The sequence below is a fragment of the Phocoena phocoena genome, chromosome 13, assembly GCF_963924675.1.
Source record: "Phocoena phocoena chromosome 13, mPhoPho1.1, whole genome shotgun sequence".
Classification (NCBI taxonomy): domain Eukaryota; kingdom Metazoa; phylum Chordata; class Mammalia; order Artiodactyla; family Phocoenidae; genus Phocoena; species Phocoena phocoena.
In genome coordinates this window covers 74,581,701-74,601,200 of record NC_089231.1, presented here as the reverse complement: position 1 = coordinate 74,601,200, position 19,500 = coordinate 74,581,701, and the positions used below count along the sequence as shown (strand labels likewise).

At 42.2% G+C, this 19,500-nt stretch overlaps 1 protein-coding gene across 2 annotated transcripts; it reads right to left on the bottom strand.

Moving 5' to 3' along the window:
* Positions 1-3,723: 3,723 nt before the first annotated feature.
* Positions 3,724-11,428, bottom strand: ERP29 (endoplasmic reticulum protein 29). Of its 2 annotated transcripts, XM_065890052.1 has the most exons (3): positions 11,132-11,428; positions 6,449-6,587; positions 3,724-4,544 (listed from the first exon to the last, which is right to left on the bottom strand). In XM_065890052.1, the coding sequence occupies exons 1-3, from the start codon at positions 11,273-11,275 to the stop codon at positions 4,042-4,044; spliced, it is 786 nt and encodes a 261-aa protein (XP_065746124.1). In that variant the 5' UTR covers positions 11,276-11,428; the 3' UTR covers positions 3,724-4,041. The 2 variants fall into 2 exon arrangements, with proteins under 2 accessions (XP_065746124.1, XP_065746125.1); XM_065890053.1 differs by lacking the exon at positions 6,449-6,587 and having other exon boundaries at positions 4,527-4,544; positions 11,132-11,275.
* Positions 11,429-19,500: the final 8,072 nt, after the last annotated feature.

The following is a 19,500-nucleotide window of genomic DNA, read 5'->3' as shown; positions in this document are numbered from 1 at the left end:
CCCTCTTTCCACATTAGCAGTTTAGTTTTGAGGCTTCCTCAAATGCTTGGCTCCCACAGAACCCAAGGCAGGTACCCAAAGGACCTCAGATGAAATTTGGCATAAGCACCTGCCACTGAAGGACATCACTCTGATGCCCACAGGCTGTCGGTTTTCAGCTTAATGGCCGATGTCTTGGCCAAGACATCCCCATCCTAGCTCCTGTGAGAGTTAAATCAGAAGTAGCCTTCTGTTACCTTACAGCTGTTTGGAGGGGAAAGTAGTGTAGACCACTTATAAGCCTGCTGAGGACTAGCTTGCTGTCTTTTGTCTACTTGGGAAAGATGGGAATCACTGTTTTAAAGAAGAGAGGTGTACATAATTTATGCAGGCAAGTCTAATAACAGTGTCATTGGTTTTGTGAGCTATATATATATGTATATGCTTTTACATATATACGTATATTTTCAACCGTATATACATGTATATGTAAATGTATATACATGCATATATGCTTGAAAGTAAAGATTTAATACTTTAGTGTTTTTTAAGTGGGAGGTTTGAGAAGGAAGAAAGGAAGGAATGTATATTAATATGGATTTGACCTAGGTTTTAAGATTTAGGCTGGCAAAAGAAATGTTATCAATTGGGCTTGAGGTTCAGTTTACCTTTTTCAAACTTGAGAATTATTACCAGGATGGTGTTTACGTTGTTCATCTGGAGCTCCCCAAGACTATGGCTTCAGAGGTTGGTTTGACAGAAAAGATAAACATTGCTCTTGAAAATGTTACACATTTTATACAACTGCTTTGGTAACTTTTTTGTGTTTGAATCTGTGCCTCTGTTTTTGGTCTGTGTTACCCAAATACCGTTAAAGTTAATAATTCTGAAAAGCAAAGAAATGAATTTGATGAGATTCAAATATCTGATGGAGGATTGGTCTTGAAGACCTTTAAGGTCCTTTCCAACTCACTTCTCCAGTGAAATGTGATACTTTTTTCTTTTAAAAGCAACCAAAAAAGAGCTTGGAAAATCTCTGTATGCAAAGCAATTGCATTTTGTCCCTATCATTTTGACTTTCTTAGATTCACAATTTGGTAGGGTGATTAATAACTGTCTCAACGTGTAGGGAAACTTTTTTGAAAATTACTGAATTACATGGTCAAAATAAGACTTGTTGGAAATCCTAGTCTATCCAGTAATTTAAAAAAACCAGTTTTGATGTTAATTGGTAGCCACAACTGTCATACCCCATCCCAAAAGAAAAGAACTGCCTTGAACAAGATGAATTAAAAATTCTGATTGATTCTGAATCTAACTTAATAACATAATTTCATAAAACTATGGTCTATTTAGATGGAACTTTGTGTATGGGGTTGGGGGTATGTGTATGGCATGTGTTCTTGAAATGATGTTTCTTTGAATATCCAAAAATACTATACGTAGAAACAGAAATGTTCTTTGAAACAAGTCTATTAACTGACAGTGATCGTTCTAGCATATGTGTGCTCAGTGGGCTGGCCTTGGTCCTCAGGGACAGTGTGTGACTCCAGTGGTCTACCTACCTAGTCTCTTGTCTAGGGGCATCTGGGTCCTCTACTGGTTTTAGTGACAGATAATGTTATGTTGGGGTTATGCTTCCTTTGTTACATGTTGATTTCCCTACTAAATGTAGCATTTCAATTACATCCAACCTCTTACATTTTGAGATAATTGTAAAAAGAATGAAATTATGCAGAAATGGCCAATATCTTTTATTGATCTGTTCTTTTGGAAATTGTCATGCACTATAAATTGTGTACAGTTAAAAATATATATATATATATACACATATATTCTTACATGAGTAAAAAGCACCCTCTCCAGCAATTGTATGTAATTGGTATTTGAAGAGAATTCCCAAATAACTCATTGCTGCTGCTGCTGTTTTTAGTTTATGTGGGTTTTTTGTTTTATTTTGTTTTTGTGTGGAAAACTGATATTTAAAAAAAAGAAAAGGAGAAAAAACACGACTACTGTTTACAGACTGAAAAATTACTGCTTTTTATACTACTGAGATCCTAAGACTCTCCAAAGCAAACATTTGGTTTAAATCATTTATCTGATGTGGATAAAAGGTAGAGAACTTTTTAGTGTTCTCCACATAATGGAAAATGTACAAATGCCTAGCTGTGTTGCCCATCAATTTTGTATATTTTCATAATTTTAATTGTTTAAAATTGCATTATATTTTGCAATCACTATGTTCAATCTGGATTTGTCTTTCATTCTAACTTTTAATATAAAAAGGGGTTTCAATGTATCTACAGCCTTGTTATTGAAACTCTTCCTACTTTTTTGCTGTGATTTATTAATATGGGAAGTATATATTCTTCCTTCAGAATTAAGTGAAGCATAGCAAATCTATTTAAAATGGATGGGTTAATTTATTTAAACACTTTCATCTTAAGTTGGCATTTCTGCCTGGTTCATTTTTGTTCAGATTCCTAGAAGCCACAACTTTTTAAATGGTGTAAGTCATCTCAATTTTGTATTGTTATATTCCTCAGCAAGATGGTAATGTTTGTGAATTTAAAATTATTCCAAGGCCACTAGTTATTTTGTTTAAAGTACCTTGCGTGCTCGCATTCATTAATTCAACATTTATGTGTTGAGCACTTATTTACTACGTGCCAGATTCCGTGTTAGGCTCTGCTGATATAATGGTAGATGAACTCTATATCCTAGTTAGTGGCTGAAGTGGGGGAAGAGACAATAAAAATATTAGTTTGTAATTAAGTCCTGATTAATAAAATATGTCAGGGTATGTGATACGTGGGGTCACAAGAGGACCTCTTGAGTGGTCCCATCTGACCTGAATGATGAAGAGTCAGCCATTGAAAAGTGAATACAAGTCAAAGGCCCCAAGGCAGGAAACTGCTGAGCGTGTTCCAGTGACTGTAAAAAAAAGGCTCAAGTGCCTGGGACTTAATGAAAGGAGCGGAAAAGGGGTACAGATGGAGATAGAAGGTGGAGTGGGGATTAGAGCAATCAGGATTTTGTAGCCAGGGGAAGAAATGAGATTTCTAAATTTAGTGGGAAGTTACTGGAGGATTTCAGGCAGGCGGATGACATGATTTATCCAAGGGTATATGAACCCACAGGCTGAGATCATTTATTCAGACACACACACAGCAGAAAGAGGAGCTGTTTGTTTTTCCTCCTAGTTTCCTTTCTGTCCTATGATACTAAATGCCCTTATTTGAGCCCTGAAAAAGTTCTTGCCTGCTTCTTCAGTTATGAATTAACTCCACCCCAACATTCTCTTTTTCCTTTAACAAAAAGTGGGTACTTGGATATACCTCACTGCCATTTTTGACTTTCCCCAAAAGGTGGGCTCAGTTTATACTTCTTCATGTTCCGTTTTTGAGATGCTGTCACTGCCTCGACGCAGACATGTGTTTCATATTAACAAGTGGAGGCTAAGCAACCATGAGCCAAATGCTTATAAAAATTATTTGTGGGGTGCCTATAGTAGTTTATGCTTGGGGAACAGTTTTGCAACCTCCGCTTCCATATATCTTAGTAAAAGTGGGCCCCAGGTAATGTACTATTTTCCATATGAGAATAGCAGTTATTGGTAGTCTGTTACCCTGGTAGAGCAGAGTCCACACCACCTTAGATTAAAAAATAAATTCAAAGGAGAAAGCAGGTCATAGGCCAAAGTATAATTTGTAAAAGAAAACTGAATGGCTTCAGGTCCTTTTAACCAAAACACAGAAACTTTAATTGAATCAGAATTGTATCTATCAAAAACCTGGGCAGTACACTCTTCTTTATAGCACCAGTTCCTTCTGAGGGGGAATTTCACAAGCCATCTGAGTAAATGTACCGGCTGTACCAGACTGGTTACAGCGATGTTCCAAGCATTGTCACACCAGCATCAATATCTGGGCATACTCAGATTTCTGGTTTAGTGCCACTTTTCCTACCACTCCCTTACATCCCAGGAGGGTCTCACAGCCAACAGGTAGCTTACCCCTCCCCACCCCACCAAACCCTTGAAAACCCTGGAGTGCCTTTTCATAGCTCCTGCTTCTCGGCCCCCTTCTTCTGGAAGGCAGTCAAAATGTTTAGGCTCTTCTGGAGCTCTTCCTTCTTCCCATCGCTCATCTTGTTCTTCTCAATCAGCTTGGTGATCCGGGTCATCTCTGAGGCTGGGAAGTCCTCACCTTGGTCTAAGATCTTTCCCATGATCTTAAGGTATTGCTCAGCCCACTTCTTCTCAGCCTCCTTCACACTTGCAAGGTTGTCCTGCCCCTGCTTCAAGAGGGCCTGGCGGGCCTCCATACCAGAGGCCCTGATGAACTCTCCAGCAAGGGTGTCATACGCAGGCAGGCAACCAGGCATACCTAGGTAAACCCCATGTCCCTTTAGCCAGCGCTGGATGGCTCCAACCTTAACTGCCCCACTATATAGGACTGGGTTCTCAAAGTCCCCATCCCGGAAGAGGTAGAAGACTGGGTAGTTCTCCTTGTCCAGCTTGTATTTCTCACTCAGCTCCATATTCAGCTTGTCACCATAATCTGTGAGTAGAAACCAGAAATGAGGAATAAAACATGAGGAAGGTATGGCAGGAGGCTGCTGTGAAGCCTATCTGAGCTGAAGGGAAGAAGAATCTCGGCTGTTTGAATTCCCTCCTCTGCTACTTCCTAGCCATGTGGCATTAGTCAAATCCTTTAATCTCTCTGAACTTCATTTTCCTCATCTGAAAAAGGGGAATTCTGCATATTTATTATATGCCCACTATGTGCCAGGGACTGTTCTAAGTGCTGGGGACTTAGTTGTGATTTAGAGTGATTAAGAGTATCAAGCTCTCTGACCTCAAAGAGCTCATACTCTTCAAAAAGTGAGAAGAGAGATAATAAAATGAACCAAAGTGATTAGTGCTATGACGAAAATAAAATGGTGATATGACACAGTGACTGGGTGAGAAGGCCCACTTTGGTCGGTCATGGAAGGCCTCCCTGTGAAGATGACATGAACTGAGGGACCTGAATATGTAGGAGACATATCAGACACATCAACAGCAGACACGTCAATTTGTGGGAAGAGTGTCTCAGGCAGAAACGACTGCAAGTGCAAAAGCTCTGAGGCAGGAATGAGCTGGGTATATTTAAGGATTACAAAGTGTAGTCTGGCTGGAGCTTAGTGAATATGTGGTAGGTAACGAACTCAGTCCCTATCACTTGAGGGCTGTTGGGAGGACCCAATGAGGGGATATGTGCACTTAACCCGGCAGAGTTAAGTGTTTAATATGTGGTAGCTGTTAGTATTTGCTATGTCTTTCCCAAAAGGCAGCAGCAGCCCCAAGGGCTACAACTGGTTTCTTACACCTGGCCAGGAAGAAATGGCCAAGACCACCTATTACTGGGTAGTAGTATAGGAAGTGTGGGGTTCCAATCCTAGTTCTGGCGCTTTTATAATCTTGAGCAAGTTACTCTAAGCATCTGTTTCTTCATTTGGGGAGTCATAAAACTTCCTTCACAGAGTTGCCACAGGATGACATACATGTAAAACACTTAGCACAGTGGCCTGGCACATAATAAACATTTCAGAAATGTTAGCTATTGTTAATATTATTAAAGCCCCAAAGGAGTGGACTCACAGTTGAGTTAGACTTGATCAACTGCCCTGAAGAAGTGTGACAGCTACCTCTATCCAAGACCAGACTCAAGAGCTCACTAGGGAACTGTGGCATCTCAGCTGGGAGGAAGCAGAGAGGGAAGAACCTACTGCATTCCTCCTAAGAATACACACTTAGGAGGAGTTCTGAATGAGCCCCTTGCTACCCCACAGCCTGAGACAAATCATTTAAGCTCCTTGAGCTTCAGTTTTCCTCAAGTATAAAAAGGAGATAATGCATCTCGCTTCTCAGGCGAGGTTCAAGTAAAGATTAAAAATGCAATGTCTGTTTACATCTTTACAGACTGAAAAACCACTAAATGTTGGCAACTATGTATTAAACTTGTCCCTATCATTCAGAGCTACCCTTGGTTTAGTGGCAGCTCTGGTGGATTTGAGCTAAAGCCCAAACCCAATAGTTTTGGTACAAAAGAGCTGAAATGAAGATGGAAAAACTGACTACGCTGTCCCCCGGGAGGCAAGGCACCCCTTCTGACTACAGTCCCCTGCAAGGAGAGCTCCAAGCTCTCACAATAAGTTTGATGTCAGTGTGGGTGAAGGGTGAAGGATGGTGAATTCCCTCCCCTCAGGCACCTGCAAGGCTGAGCTGAGGTTCTGTGGTCACAGAATCTGCTCAAGCTAAGCTTACTGTGGGTACCAGACTCCTTGAGAGGACATGACCCCATTTATACTCCTCGTGTGTGGCTCAGACAGAAAGGCACTGGGTATTCCCCCTATAAGTAGGGAAATAATTCCTAGTTTCCTCCCTCTCTGCCCTCTTCAGTCATCCCAGACTTATCCATACCTGAGATCCCCACCTCTGCCACCAAGAGATCATCGCTGGAAGCCGAGTTTTCAGCCAGACGCTTGAACTCATCCTGCTTCTCACCGTACGGGTACTGGGTGTCAAACTTCACCAAGACGAACTTGCTTTTGGGAATGACCTGAGGGCATACACAGCTGAGCAAGTGGGGGTTCCCAAGGACCTCTGGGGCTAATTCCCTTTCCCAAGGGACCCCTGTTTAAGAAACAGTGGAAAACAAGCCCACAAGGGAGACAAGCTCTCATATACTAACCTTCATTCATTCATTCACCCATTGATTCACTTAACAATTTGACGGTGTCTACTACTGAGTACCCCATTAAGTAGTTGCTCACACTAATCAAACTGTCTGGAACAAACAATGCTATAGATGTACTAAGGCCTTCTCCTCCAGTGGCCCTTTTGGTAAGGCTAAGGAAACGCATCCTTAGCCACTTTACGTTGGCCCCTGTCGTGCCCATCATCCCAGGGGCCTTTCTCTGGCAATGAACCAGAAATCTGACCCAAACCAAACAACCGTCTATAAAGGAGTTGGCACCACGGAGGATGCTCTGGCTAGGGAGTCCAGAGTTTGCACTCTGCAATTTCAGGGCTCATAGGAAGTTGCTGAGAGGCCAGGCTTGGGACAATGTCCCCTCCCTAAACTACAGTTTCCTTGAAGCTAGATCTCTAAGACCTAAACTGTCACGGTCCAGACTTCTATTTCAATTATGGTAAAATTTACATCACAGGGATTTATTACATTAACTGTGTTGCACAACCATCACTAACATCTAGTTACAGAACATTTTCATCACCCGAAAAGGAATCACGTATCCATTAAGCAGTCATTCCCCAATCCTCCTTCCCCCAGCTGCCGGCAACCACTAATCTGCTTTCTGTCTGTATGGATTTGTCTATTCTGATGGACTCATACAATAAGTGACCTTTTGTGTCTAGTTTCTTTCACTTAGCATAATGTTTTCAAGATTCATTCATGTTGTAGCATGCATCAGTATTTCATTCCTTTTTATGGCCAAATATTCCACTGTATGGATATATCATACTTTGTTTACCCATTCACCAGTAGGTGGACATTTGGGTTGTTTCCACCTTTTGGTTATTTGTGAATAGTGCTGTTATAAACATTTGTGTACAAGTTTTTATTTGAACACCTGTTTTCATCTCTTTTGGGAATATATCTAGGAGTGGAACTGCAGGGTCATATAGCAATTCTATATTTAACTTATTGAGGAATTCTAAAACTTCATTTTGATGGTTTCACCCAATGCATAGATTTTCAGTTGCTCTACTCTTTTTTTTTTTTTTGCAGTACGTGGGCCTCTCACTGTCGCGGTTTCTCCCGATGCGGAACACAGGCTCCGGACGCGCAGGCTCAGAGACCATGGCTCACGGGCCCAGCCACTCTGCGGCATGTGGGATATTCCCGGACCAGGGCATGAACCCGTGTCCCCTGCATCGGCAGGCGGGCTCTCAACCACTGCACCACCAGGGAAGCCCCTAATGCATAGATTTTATCTAATAAGCCGCCTCTGGTTGGTAGTACTGCCTCCCCTCCTCCTACAACTTTTAATTTTTCTAATCAAAGTCATCACTACGGGTTAATTTTTCATCACAGGCAATCCTGCCATAATTAAGTCAAGCTGACATCAGTCCAGTTTTTGTTAGTCCTTGTTTCTTACTGTGGGTTGCTGTCCATTTCGTTTTAGGTTTTCAAAAATATTTAACAGTACCAGAGGACACAAGGGAAGAGGGAGAAGGGACCAGAACAGGTAATCCTTAAGTGGTCACTGACCCCAAAAATTCTGAGTTCTGGAGTCTAAGAGCAGGGAAGACTTAAAAATATAAATCAGATCACATCCCTCTGGCCCATTTGGCCTTATTTCAGTTCAACACACCAAACATTCCCACTCAGGGCCTTTTCATTTGCTGTCTCTGCTGGCTAGAGTGCCCTTTCCCTGGTTCTTTCCATGGTTGTCAAAGCTCAGTTCAAATGTCGTCTCCTAACGGAGAGGCCTCCCCCACTCATACCATCTAATTCTGCTTCATTTCCATCATATTCTAGCAAGCTACTGCCCTCGACTTTCTTCACTGCATTAACCACTCTCTGAAATCCTTATCTGCTTATTGTCGGTCCTCTCCACTAAAATATAATTTATGAGAATAAGGACCGTCTCTGACCTGTTTTCTGCTGTATTATCGCTAGTGCCCAGCAGTGCCCTGGCATGTGGCAGATGCTCTGAAAATATCTGATAAATGAACAAAACCAGGGCAGGCTTTGATAGCAGATGCTACATGTCCAGGGAGAAAATTTTATAAAAGAACACATGAAAACCTAACTTCAAGGGGCCTACATTTATATTATGGAATAATATTAATAATCATACAGTGGTGTAACACTGAAATAGAATTGAGAGGCCTTCATCTTTTATTTTCACCATTCTTAGCCATCAGCAGAATGGTTTTGAATGGCAAACATTTGCACAGCTAATTTTTTCTTGTTCTTTTACTCAACCTGTACCCCTTAACTGCTTTAGAAATCTCTCTCGGGACTTTCCTGGTGATCCAGTGGTTAAGACTCCGTGCTTCCAATGTAGCGGGCACGGGTTCGATCCCTGGTCAGGGAACTAAGATCCCACATGTGGCACAGCGTGGCCAAAAAAAAGAGAAAGAAATAGAAGTCTCTCCTTTCTTCATCCTTGAGGAATCAGCTCCACCATAAACTACATTTAGTTGACTTGCTTCTTCAATGTATAGATGAATTCATCATTCATTCATTCATTCAATAAAAAGGTAGTGAGGACCTAACATGTGTGCCAGGCACTGTTCTAAGTGAACACAGCAGTAAAGAAAACAGACAGGGTTTCTCATTTTTAGTGATGGTAAAGGGCAAGAAAAAAAAAAGACACTGGAAATCTCTGAAAGGCAAAGCACGGAACAAGTCTCCTGGATATGGTAACCCTAGGAAGCTCCCTTTTTGTTCAATAGTGAAGGAAGAGAGTGAGATTTAGAAAGGGACTGGAGAAAACATTTGTTCATTCATTCGACAAATAATTATTGAGCATCTTCTATGTAACAGGTTGTGCAGATGATCAGTGAACAAGATACACAAGGTAGTTCTTCACAAGCATATAACATCCTAGTGTGGGACACAATACACTAGACAAGAAAAAAGATCAGTGATGAGTGCTCTACAGAGAAATCAAACAGGGTAATGTGACTGGCACTTTAGACTGGGGGAGGGGTAAATCTGAGAAGGTAACATTTAACCCCAAGCCTGAGCAACCAGCCTTTCAAAGATTGGGCAAAGAATGTTCTAGTCACAAAGAACTGCCAGTACAAAGGGCCTAAAGGCAGTACTGAGCTAGTAACAGCCAAAGGACAGAGGGCACAAAGAAGAGAATGATTAGGAGATGAGAGGAGAGGGAAGCAAGGGTCAGATCAGGTAGGTCTTAGGCTACTGGACTGAGAGGCTCCAGAGTGAAAACAGGGAGACTAGTGAGGAGGCTATATAACCATAGCCTAGACTAGGGTGGTAGCTGTAAAGATGGAAGCACACCAATTGATTAGGAAATACTACTACTGTTACAATGCAGTTTCCCTCTAAGTCACATGTGGTCTGTGATGTTACCCCATATCCATGTTGGGTGGTAGGGGTGTCCCTTTGCCAGGAAAGCCCCCTAAAGCAAAGGGTGCTGTGGGGTGTGTGCCTGACAACCAGCAAAGTTTTAAATTCTTGAAACTTTGCATTCCATGAGCCACAGGTGCCAACTCCACAAGGAACCCTTTTGAAAATACGAAGAGTTAAACCACTTGAGATAGATTTAGAGATTTAGAGCTCCACTTCTTGGTTTCACTTCTTGGTTCACTTCCCAGCAGTGGGTACAAATTAAGAAAATAACTTAATAAATCTCAACACTTAGCTTGCCCATCTCATAGGCGAAGTTAAAAAGGTGCCAGTGGGTGTAAAATTAAGGGATTGGGACTGCATTCAGCCTTCAATATTTCCAACGTCCATTTACCGAGGCCAAGACCTCAATTCTGTAAATATGAAGGCGGGGGTAGAGGCGAATCCTTCCTTCCATGTCTCGACCCGATTTGATTTGTCACCAGGCCCAAGACACTCACTGAAGGGTGGTTGAACCGAAGCTTATTTTTAACCCTAGCACTTTTTAAGGAGACGCAGAATATCTGGACAGTGGCTGCAATCCAAGCCAAGCCAAAGGGAGAGGGGCGCTGAAACGCAGGCTAACAAGCCGCGTTTCCAACCTTGCCCCACCACAGACGGGTGGCGTCCGCCTAGCACCGCCCTCCGAGTCTCCTACTTGGGATTTGAGGATTGGATCTCGCCCGGCACCGCCCTCTTCCCATAAGCGACGGGAAGAAGGCACCCGGCGCCCTCGGCTGCACCTCTGCAGTTCTCTTGCAAAAGAGGAAGCAAGTGCAAATACTGCAAAGGTGCGCGAGGACCCTGGAACACGTACGCTCCATGGTCATGATACGGCCTCGGCCCAGATTCCACCAGTCCTACAGGACGGTGGGAAGTCACGGGATTGTCGCTACAGACCACCTCCTGCCAGCTCTCTGTCCCCTGTGTCCCCCACGGGTGCGCGCTCCCCTGGGCAGTCTGGCTGCACCTGTGCGCGATGTCCCCCGCCCCGTTACCTTGTAGAAAGTGATTGTATCCAGGGGAAGGGCGCCCTTGGTGTGCAGGCCGCTGCCGCCTTGCGGAGCAGAGAGGAGCAGGAGGAACAGGAGAAGGGGAAACAATTGGGAGAGAGAAGCGGCGCGGGGAACAGCGGCAGCCATAACGCCGGATTCTGGCAGTAAGAGATCGGAAGGCTGTAGTGGAGCAAGCGCGGAGCCGGGAGTCACGTGGCTAGGAAGGCGGGCACGGGTGCGCTCACGTGTACAGCCAGGCCGGCGTGGCGAGAGGGAGGAGCCACGTGAGGGGCGGGGAAATGGAGCTGCCGCGCGTGCGCACTCGGCGAAGCCCCAGCAGGCCTAGGGAGAGCGGGCCTGGCCGCGTGGCAGTGTGGGGGTTGGACGGCAGTGCCGGGGAGGCTGGGGGAGGGGAGGAAGAAGAGGAGGAACGAGAGACTGCCGCGCACGCGCACTCAGCGAGGCTTGCTACTAGCCTGCTCTTTTCCCGTCCTTCTCCGCGTGAGCCGCGGCGGGAAGCGCGTGCTCGGCGTCCTTGCAGTTCTTCGATGGCTGTCCTCTTTTAAGAAGATGACGAGGCCAGCCGTCATTTCTTCCTGCCTTTGGTCCGTCAGGCAGTCGGTTGGGACCTGTTGCTACCTTCGGTTAGTCTGTCAGTCTGACTGTGGTACTATCCCTCAGTCATACTCCTCTCCCTCCCTTAGCCACGACCCGAGTTGGTAAGTGAGACTCAGCTATTCGTCAGTATTGTAGTCAGGGCCACTCCTGCCGCTTCCCAGTCCGATATGAGGCCTACGCTGTGGTGAGTGCCTCACCAGGGAGGCTCCAGGCTCCTATAAAAACAGGCTTCCCTGAAAGCTGAGTACCCGTCGAGCTGTGTCCTGGGCTCTCTGAAGATTTTTTTTTTTTTTTTTTTTTTGCAGTACGCGGGCCTCTCCCCGCTGCGGCCTCTCCCGCCGCGGAGCACAGGCTCCGGACGCGCAGGCCCAGCGGCCATAGCTCACGGGCCCAGCCGTCCCGCGGCACGTGGGATCCTCCCGGGTCGGGGCACGAGCCCGCGTCCCCAGCATCGGCAGGCAGACTCCCAACCACTGCGCCACCAGGGAAGCCCTGAAGATATATATTTTTTAAATCCTAGTAATTCTCTTCAACAGGTGTTTGTTCAGGATAGTTTACACCAGATCCTGGTTTTTGCCTGCGGTAATACAGAATCAAGAGGAAAGAGATAGCAGTGTACTGAACAAACTCAGTGGTGGAAGGAGACGTGGGAATAGCAATATAATCATTACAGTGTAATCGGTAGAAAATAAGACTATATTACAGTCTCGTGAAAGCACAAATGGAGATTCAGTCAGCCCTGCTCAGGAATGTCAGGGAAAGTTATAGACGGGAGATGACTTTTGAACTGGATCTTGGAAGAAGAGGAGGTGTTTGCAGGGCAAACACCAAAGGATATCTCTAGCAAGGGGGAAAGCATGATGAATCTGTAAAGGTAAATGGGCACGTTGTAAAGGGTCTTATCAAGCTAAAGGGTTTGGAGCCACCAGAGGCTGTAGCTAGGAGAGTGATGTTAGATTTGCTGTCACTCGGGAATAAAGGGGATGCATTGGAATGGAGAAAGCTGAGGTCAGGGAGGTTCACTGCAATAGTCTTGGTGGGAGAGATTAAGGTCCTGTAATAGGACCTAATAGAAAGATGAGGGCTTCCCTGGTGGCGCAGTGGTTGAGAGTCCGCCTGCCGATGCAGGGGACGCGGGTTTGTGCCCCGGTCCAGGAAGATCCCACATGCCGCGGAGCACCTGGGCCCGTGAGCCATGGCCGCTGAGCCTGCATGTCCAGAGCCTGTGCTCCGCAACGGGAGAGGCCACAACAGTGAGAGGCCCGCGTATCGCAAAAAAAAAAAAAAAAAGATGAAAAGGTGAGGTTGGGATTGAGAAACTTTTATACGGTAGAATTCACAAGACTTGAACAAATGGATATGCTGGTAAGAGAATAAATTATATAATGCATTATAAGGGGCTTAGCACCAAGTTAACCATTGCATGTGTCCAATAAATGTGTGTGTAGGTATGTATGTATGTATAAAGTAGTCATCAAAGATAATAGCCAATCTTGGGCAGCCAGTTTAGATAGAAATTTTGAGAGTCCAGTGTGTGTGTGTGTTGGGAAGGTTCAGAAAAATTTATTTTGAGTTTGCCCTAATAAATTATTAAAGAAAATGCACCACATAGACAAATGAATAGAAGTTAGAAGAAGGGGTAATTACTGTGAGCTAAGGTGGTTAAAGAAAGCTTCATGTAGGAGGTGGAAACGGAGAACATTTTAGGTGGAGAACAAGTGAAAAAAGAGCAGAAGTGGAAAAGAGCATGATGTTTTGGGGAATGACCGGCTTGCTTGAGGGAGTTCTCAAAACAGTAGATAGTAAGACAGTTTTAAGCCCAGGTAGGGGAGAATCTTGAAAATCAAATTAGGAAATTGCTATTTTGTCCTGTAGTCAATAAGGAGCTATTATCCGCTTCTGAGTATATAAATGCATTGAGCACATCTACTGTAGTTACTATGATTGATCAGGAGTGACTTTTTAATCATGATTAGTTTAGAAGTAGGTTTTGAGAAAAGTGCAAGAAGTGGATTGGTTGGAGAGGGAAGGGAAATATTGGTACTTTTGTTATGAATTGCAAAAGTGCAGTAATTGTCTTAATGCTGCCTTTTAATAGTGCCCTGGTCCCAGTCAGTTACCTCATGGTATAATTAGATTCTTGGCTTCAGGACCTTGACAACAACAATCTACACAAATAAGCCAAGTAAAACTCTCCATATTTAGGAAGTCATAAAATCCCGCAGTTGACTCTGTTGTGGAAAATCAAAAGTCTCACCTGGGTGAGGTAGGAAGGAGGAGGTGGCAAGGTATGTTACTTGAATGTGCATATGACTCGGTGTAGCAGCTGGAGTAAGGGAGAAGGAAAATGGCATGGTCTGCTAAGACAACTAATACATAAATTCTCCCATCTTTTTTTCTAACATCATCCAGCTGGTGAGCCCCCAGTCGCACTGACATCTTTTATTTCTCATATACACAAGGCATGTTCCTGCCTCAGAGCCTTTGTGCTGGCTTTGTCCCTCTAGAACACTTTTCTTCAAGGTATTCATATGGCCAGCTCTTTCATTTCCTTCAAGTCTTTGACCCAATGTCAGCTTCCTAAGATCTACCCTGACCATACTTAAAAAAAAAATCGCTCCTCCCTGATACCTTCCTGCTTTCCATCTCCCTTCTCTCTGTTATTATTTTCTCCATAGCACTCTTCAGCTTAACATACTGTATAATTTGCTTATTTTCTTTTTAAAAATTAATTAATTAATTTGGCTGCATTGGGTCTTAGTTGTGGCACACGGGATCTTTTGTGACGGTACGTGGGTTCTTCGTTGTGGCATGCGGGCTTCTCTCTAGTTGTGGACTGTGGGCTCCAGGGCATGCGGGTCAGTAGTTTTGGCGCATGGGCTCTCTAGTTGTGGTGCACGGGCTCCAGAGCGCATGGGCTTAGTTGCCCCACGGCATGTGGGATCTTAGTTCCCCGACCAGGAATTGAACCTGCGTCCCCTGCATTGGAAGGCGGATTCTTAACCACTGGACCACTTAAGGAAGTCCCTGCTTATTTTTCTAAGTATCTGTTTCCCGTGAGGGATGGGTTTGTTTTTGTTTTTATTTTTGTTTTGTCTTTTTGGTTCACTGTTACATCCCCAGCACCTAGAACAGTGTCTGGCACATGGTAGATGCTCAGTACATTCTTGTGCAGTGAATAAATGAGTCAAGTCAATGGAAGAGGAACTATTCCATAGCTGTCTCTCAAAATTCCATTGGTCCTTTCTGCATTCCCTTCTTAGATCACATATTGTACTTTGGAGCTATCCCATCCCTTAGAGCTAATTGCTTTTCCCCTGCAAGGTTTTAGTGATATTAACACTAGTTTTTTTGACATAGATGTCTTAATGAACACTTAAAGCAGATTTCACATTAAAAAAGTGTTATAGAAGGAAAATTTACTCCACAGTATGATTTTCTCCAAGCCCCATCCTCCTTTAAGAAGCTTTCAATATTTTTTAATAGCAGGATTATTCACATCATACCAATTAAAAAATATATTTTATTTATTTATTTGGCTGCATTGGGTCTCAGTTGTGGCACGTGGGGTCTTTTGTTGCAGCATGCGGGCTCTTCATCGCCGCCTGTGGGCTTCTCTCTAGTTCCAGCATGTGGGCTTCAGAGCGCTCAGGCTCTCTGGTTGTGGCGTGCGGGCTCTAGAGCACGCGGGCTCAGTAGTTGCGGTGAGCGGGCTTAGTTGCCCCATGGCATGTGGGATCTTAGTTCCCCAAGCACAGATCGAACTTGTGTCCCCTGCATTGGAAGGCAGATTCTTAACCACTGGACCACCAGGGAAGTCCCAAGAAGCTTTCAATGTTTAATAACTATTTACTGAACATATTTTACACGCCACACACTCTTCTGGAGGCAAGGGTTACACTGGTGAACAAAATAGTTGTGCTCCCTGCAGTCCTAGAGGAGAGACCAACATTAAATAAGTATACAAATAAATATATAATTACAAATTGTGATGATTTCTAAGAAAGAAAAGTTGAGGGCTTATGAAAGAATATGATAGGGGGAATAAATTTGCATTGAGGTGCATGGAAGACCTCTACAAACAATTATATTTGAGCTGATATAAGACCTAAAGCATGAATGGGATTCAGCTCTCAAGGAACTTACCCTTGATTGATGAAACAAACATTAAATAATTATATAAATAAATTTAAATTACACATTACTATGTGTTAGGAAGCATTTTAGGAAAAAACCCTAGTATGTGCAAAGGTTCTAGAATGAGAAAGAGGGAGTTCCCTGGCGGTCCAGTGGTTAGGACTCTGTGGTTCCACTGCTGGGGGCCTGGATTCGATCTGTAGTGGGGGAACTAAGATTCCCCAAGCTGCATGGTGTGACCAATAAAATAATACAGAATGAAAAAGCTTGAAATATTTGAGGAACAAAAAGAATTCCATTCTGGAATCTGTCTTTTAGTAATAAAAACATCAGCAAAGAAGGACATTATGTATGCGGGGATGTAGGGATGTTTACCACAGAATTGTTTGCAGAACGAAAAATAAAGGAAATTAAAAACAAAACCTGAAAAAAGCCTACATGTCCATCACGAGAGGAATTGCTGGATAAATTATCTTATGTGGAATACTATACAGCTATCAAAATTGATTAGAACTATTTATATTAAAGTGGAGAGATATCCATGAAATAACAGGTGAGAACAGTAATGTATACAGAAATATATGATCCCATTTTAAAAAACCTACCATACCACTGCAACAACCTCTGTATATGTGTGTGTGTGTGTGTGTATATAGAAGCACATATATATATATATATATATATATATATATATATATTTGGATATGTTTTAATGAGAATAGAGAATGATGTAGAGAAATATACCAGGCTTTTTGCATTGGTTACAGTTCAGGGGAGTGGAGAGAAAGAAAATAATACTCTAACAAAAGGAAAAAAGGTTATTATGGAATAATGTTGAGCAAAAATGTAGAATATAAAATACTAGCTATAGAATTACTACAAACATGTAAAAATCGAATATGCATAAGGACAAAGACTTAAAGTAACAAAAATAAAACTCATTTTGACTAGATGAGATTGCAGCAAACTTTTTACTTTAGATTTCTCTTATTTCAATATTGTTTTTTCAATAAAGTAACATTAAAAAAATGCATAGAGATTTTAACATCCAGGGATCAGACCATTTCAGCAGAGATGTTTTTCTTTCTTCTTTTGTCCCATGTTCAATTCATGTTGTTTTGTCTTATCTTATGCACTGTCATAAGCCACCTGAAATACTGTCTAGGTCAAAGTGGGATGTAAATAAGTAAATAAAAATAACCTAATTCTTGCCAGTCTCTTCCCTTTTTAATCTATCCTGCACACTGCCAACATGTTACTCATGATAGTATCATGTAAAAGGATAATAATAATACTTGCTTCATAGGATTGTGAATGGATTAAATTAATGTATAGGAAGCATTTAGAATAGGGCCTGGCATATACTACATACTCACTAAGGACGAGTTATATGGTAATTATGTCATGTCATTTATTTGCTCAGAAGTTTATAATGGCACCTCTGCAGGATAAAATTCAAATGCAAGAGCCTCTACAATCTAGTTGTAAATAAAAATGCCACTTATAATATTACATGTAGGACTTTCCTGGTGGCACAGTGGTTAAGAACCTGCCTGCCAATGCAGTGGACATGGGTCAAGCCGTGGTCCAGGAAGATCCCCGGATCTTCCCAGGATCTTAGCTGCCGTGGAGCAGCTAAGCCCATGTGCCACTACTGAGCCTGTGCTCTAGAGCCTGTGAGCCACAACTACTGAGCCCACGGGCCTAGAGCCTGTGGTCTGCCACAAAAGGAGCCACCACAATGAGAAGCTTGTGCACCGCAATGAAGAGTAGCCCCCGCTTGCCACAACTAGAGGAGGCCTGTGCACAGAAACGAAGACCCAATGCAGAAATAAATAAATAAATAAATTTACATGTAGCTACTGAGCTCTTGAAATGTGGCTAACCAGAATTGAGACATAAGTGTAAAATACACCCTGAATTACAAAGTACAAAATTAAGAAAGTGAAATATTGCAGTGATTTTTATATTGATTGTATGTTGAAATGACAAAATTTTAAATATTTGGGTTAATAAAATATATTATTAAAATTAATTTTACCTGTTTCTTTTTACTTTTTTAAAAGTTTTTTAGAAACTTTTAAGTTACATATATGGCTCACATTACATATTAATTGGATAGAATGACTAGATTTTTAAAGTAAAATGTTGCTAACTTTTTCTTTTCTAAAAAAATTTTGCTCTCTTCTTATTGAAGTATAGTTGATTTACAATGTTGTGTTAGTTTCAGGTGTACAACAAAGTGATTCTTTTTCAGATTCTTTCCCATTATAGATTATTACAGGATATTAAATATAGTTCCCTGTGCTATACAGTAGGACCTTGTTGTTTACCTATTTTATATATAGTAGTGTGTATATGTTAATCCCAAACTCCTAATTTATCCCTCTCCCCTCTCTCTACTTTGGTAACCATAAATTTGTTTTCTATGCCTGTGTAATTTTGTTTCGTAAATAAGTTCATTTGTATCTTTTTTTTTTTTTTTTTTTGGCTGCACGTCACGTCATGTGGGATCTTAGTCCCCAACCAGGGATTAAACCCATTCCCCCTGCAGTGGATGCATAGAGTCTTAACCACTGGACCGCCAGGGAAGTCCCTGTATCATTTTTTGAGATTTCATATATAAGTGGTATCATATATTTGTCTTTGTCTGACTTCACTTAGTGTGATAGTCTCTAGGTCCATCTATGTTGCTGCAAATGGCATTATTTCATTCTTTTTTATGGCTAATACTCCATTGTATACATATACCACATCTTCTTTATCCATTCATCCCTCGATGAACATTTAGGTTGCTTCCATGTCTTGACTATTGTAGACAGCACTGCTATGAACATTGTGGTACATGTATCTTTTCGAATTAGAGTTTTCTCTGGATATGTGTCCAGGAGTGGAATTCCTAGATCATATGGTAACTCTATTTTTAGTTTTTTAAGGAACCTCCGTACTGTTCCCCATAGTAGCTGCACCAATTTACATTCCCACCAACAGTGTAGGAAGATTCCTTTTCCTCCACACTGTCTCCAGCATTTGTAGTATCTAGTCTTACATTTAGGTCTTTAATCCATTTTGAATTTACTTTTGTATATGGCGTTAGAGAAAGTTCTAATTTCATTGATTTACATGTAGCTGTCCAGTTTATCTAGTCTTACATTTAGGTCTTTAATCCATTTTGAATTTACTTTTGTGTATGGTGTTAGAGAATGTTCTAATTTCATTGATTTACATGTAGTTGTCCAGTTTTCCCAATACCACTTATTGAAGAAACTGTCTTTTCTCCATTGTATATTCTTGCCTCCTTTGTCATAGATTAATTGACCATAAGTGCATGCGTTTATTTCTGGTCTTTGTGTCCTGTTCCATTGATCAGTGTGTCTTTTTTGTTCCATATTGTTTTGATGATGGTAGCTTTGTAATATAGTCTGAAGTCAGGGAGCATGATTCCTCCAGCTTAGTTTTTCTTTCTCAAGATTGTTTTGGCTATTCGGGGTCTTTTGTATTTCCATACAAATTAAAAAAAATTTGTTCTAGTTCTGTGAAAAATGCCATTGGTAATTTGATAGGGATTGCACTGAATCTGTAGATTGCCTTGGGTAGTATGCTTATTTTAACAGTAC

Coding starts and splice junctions, on each gene's coding strand:
- ERP29 (XM_065890052.1), bottom strand. CDS start 11,275: ATGGCTGCCGCTGTTCCCCGCGCCGCTTCTCTCTCCCAATTGTTTCCC. Junction 6,588..11,131: donor ATACAATCACTTTCTACAAG/GTAACGGGGCGG, acceptor GTATGCCCTCAG/GTCATTCCCAAAAGCAAGTT. Junction 4,545..6,448: donor GGCAGAGGTGGGGATCTCAG/GTATGGATAAGT, acceptor TTCTACTCACAG/ATTATGGTGACAAGCTGAAT.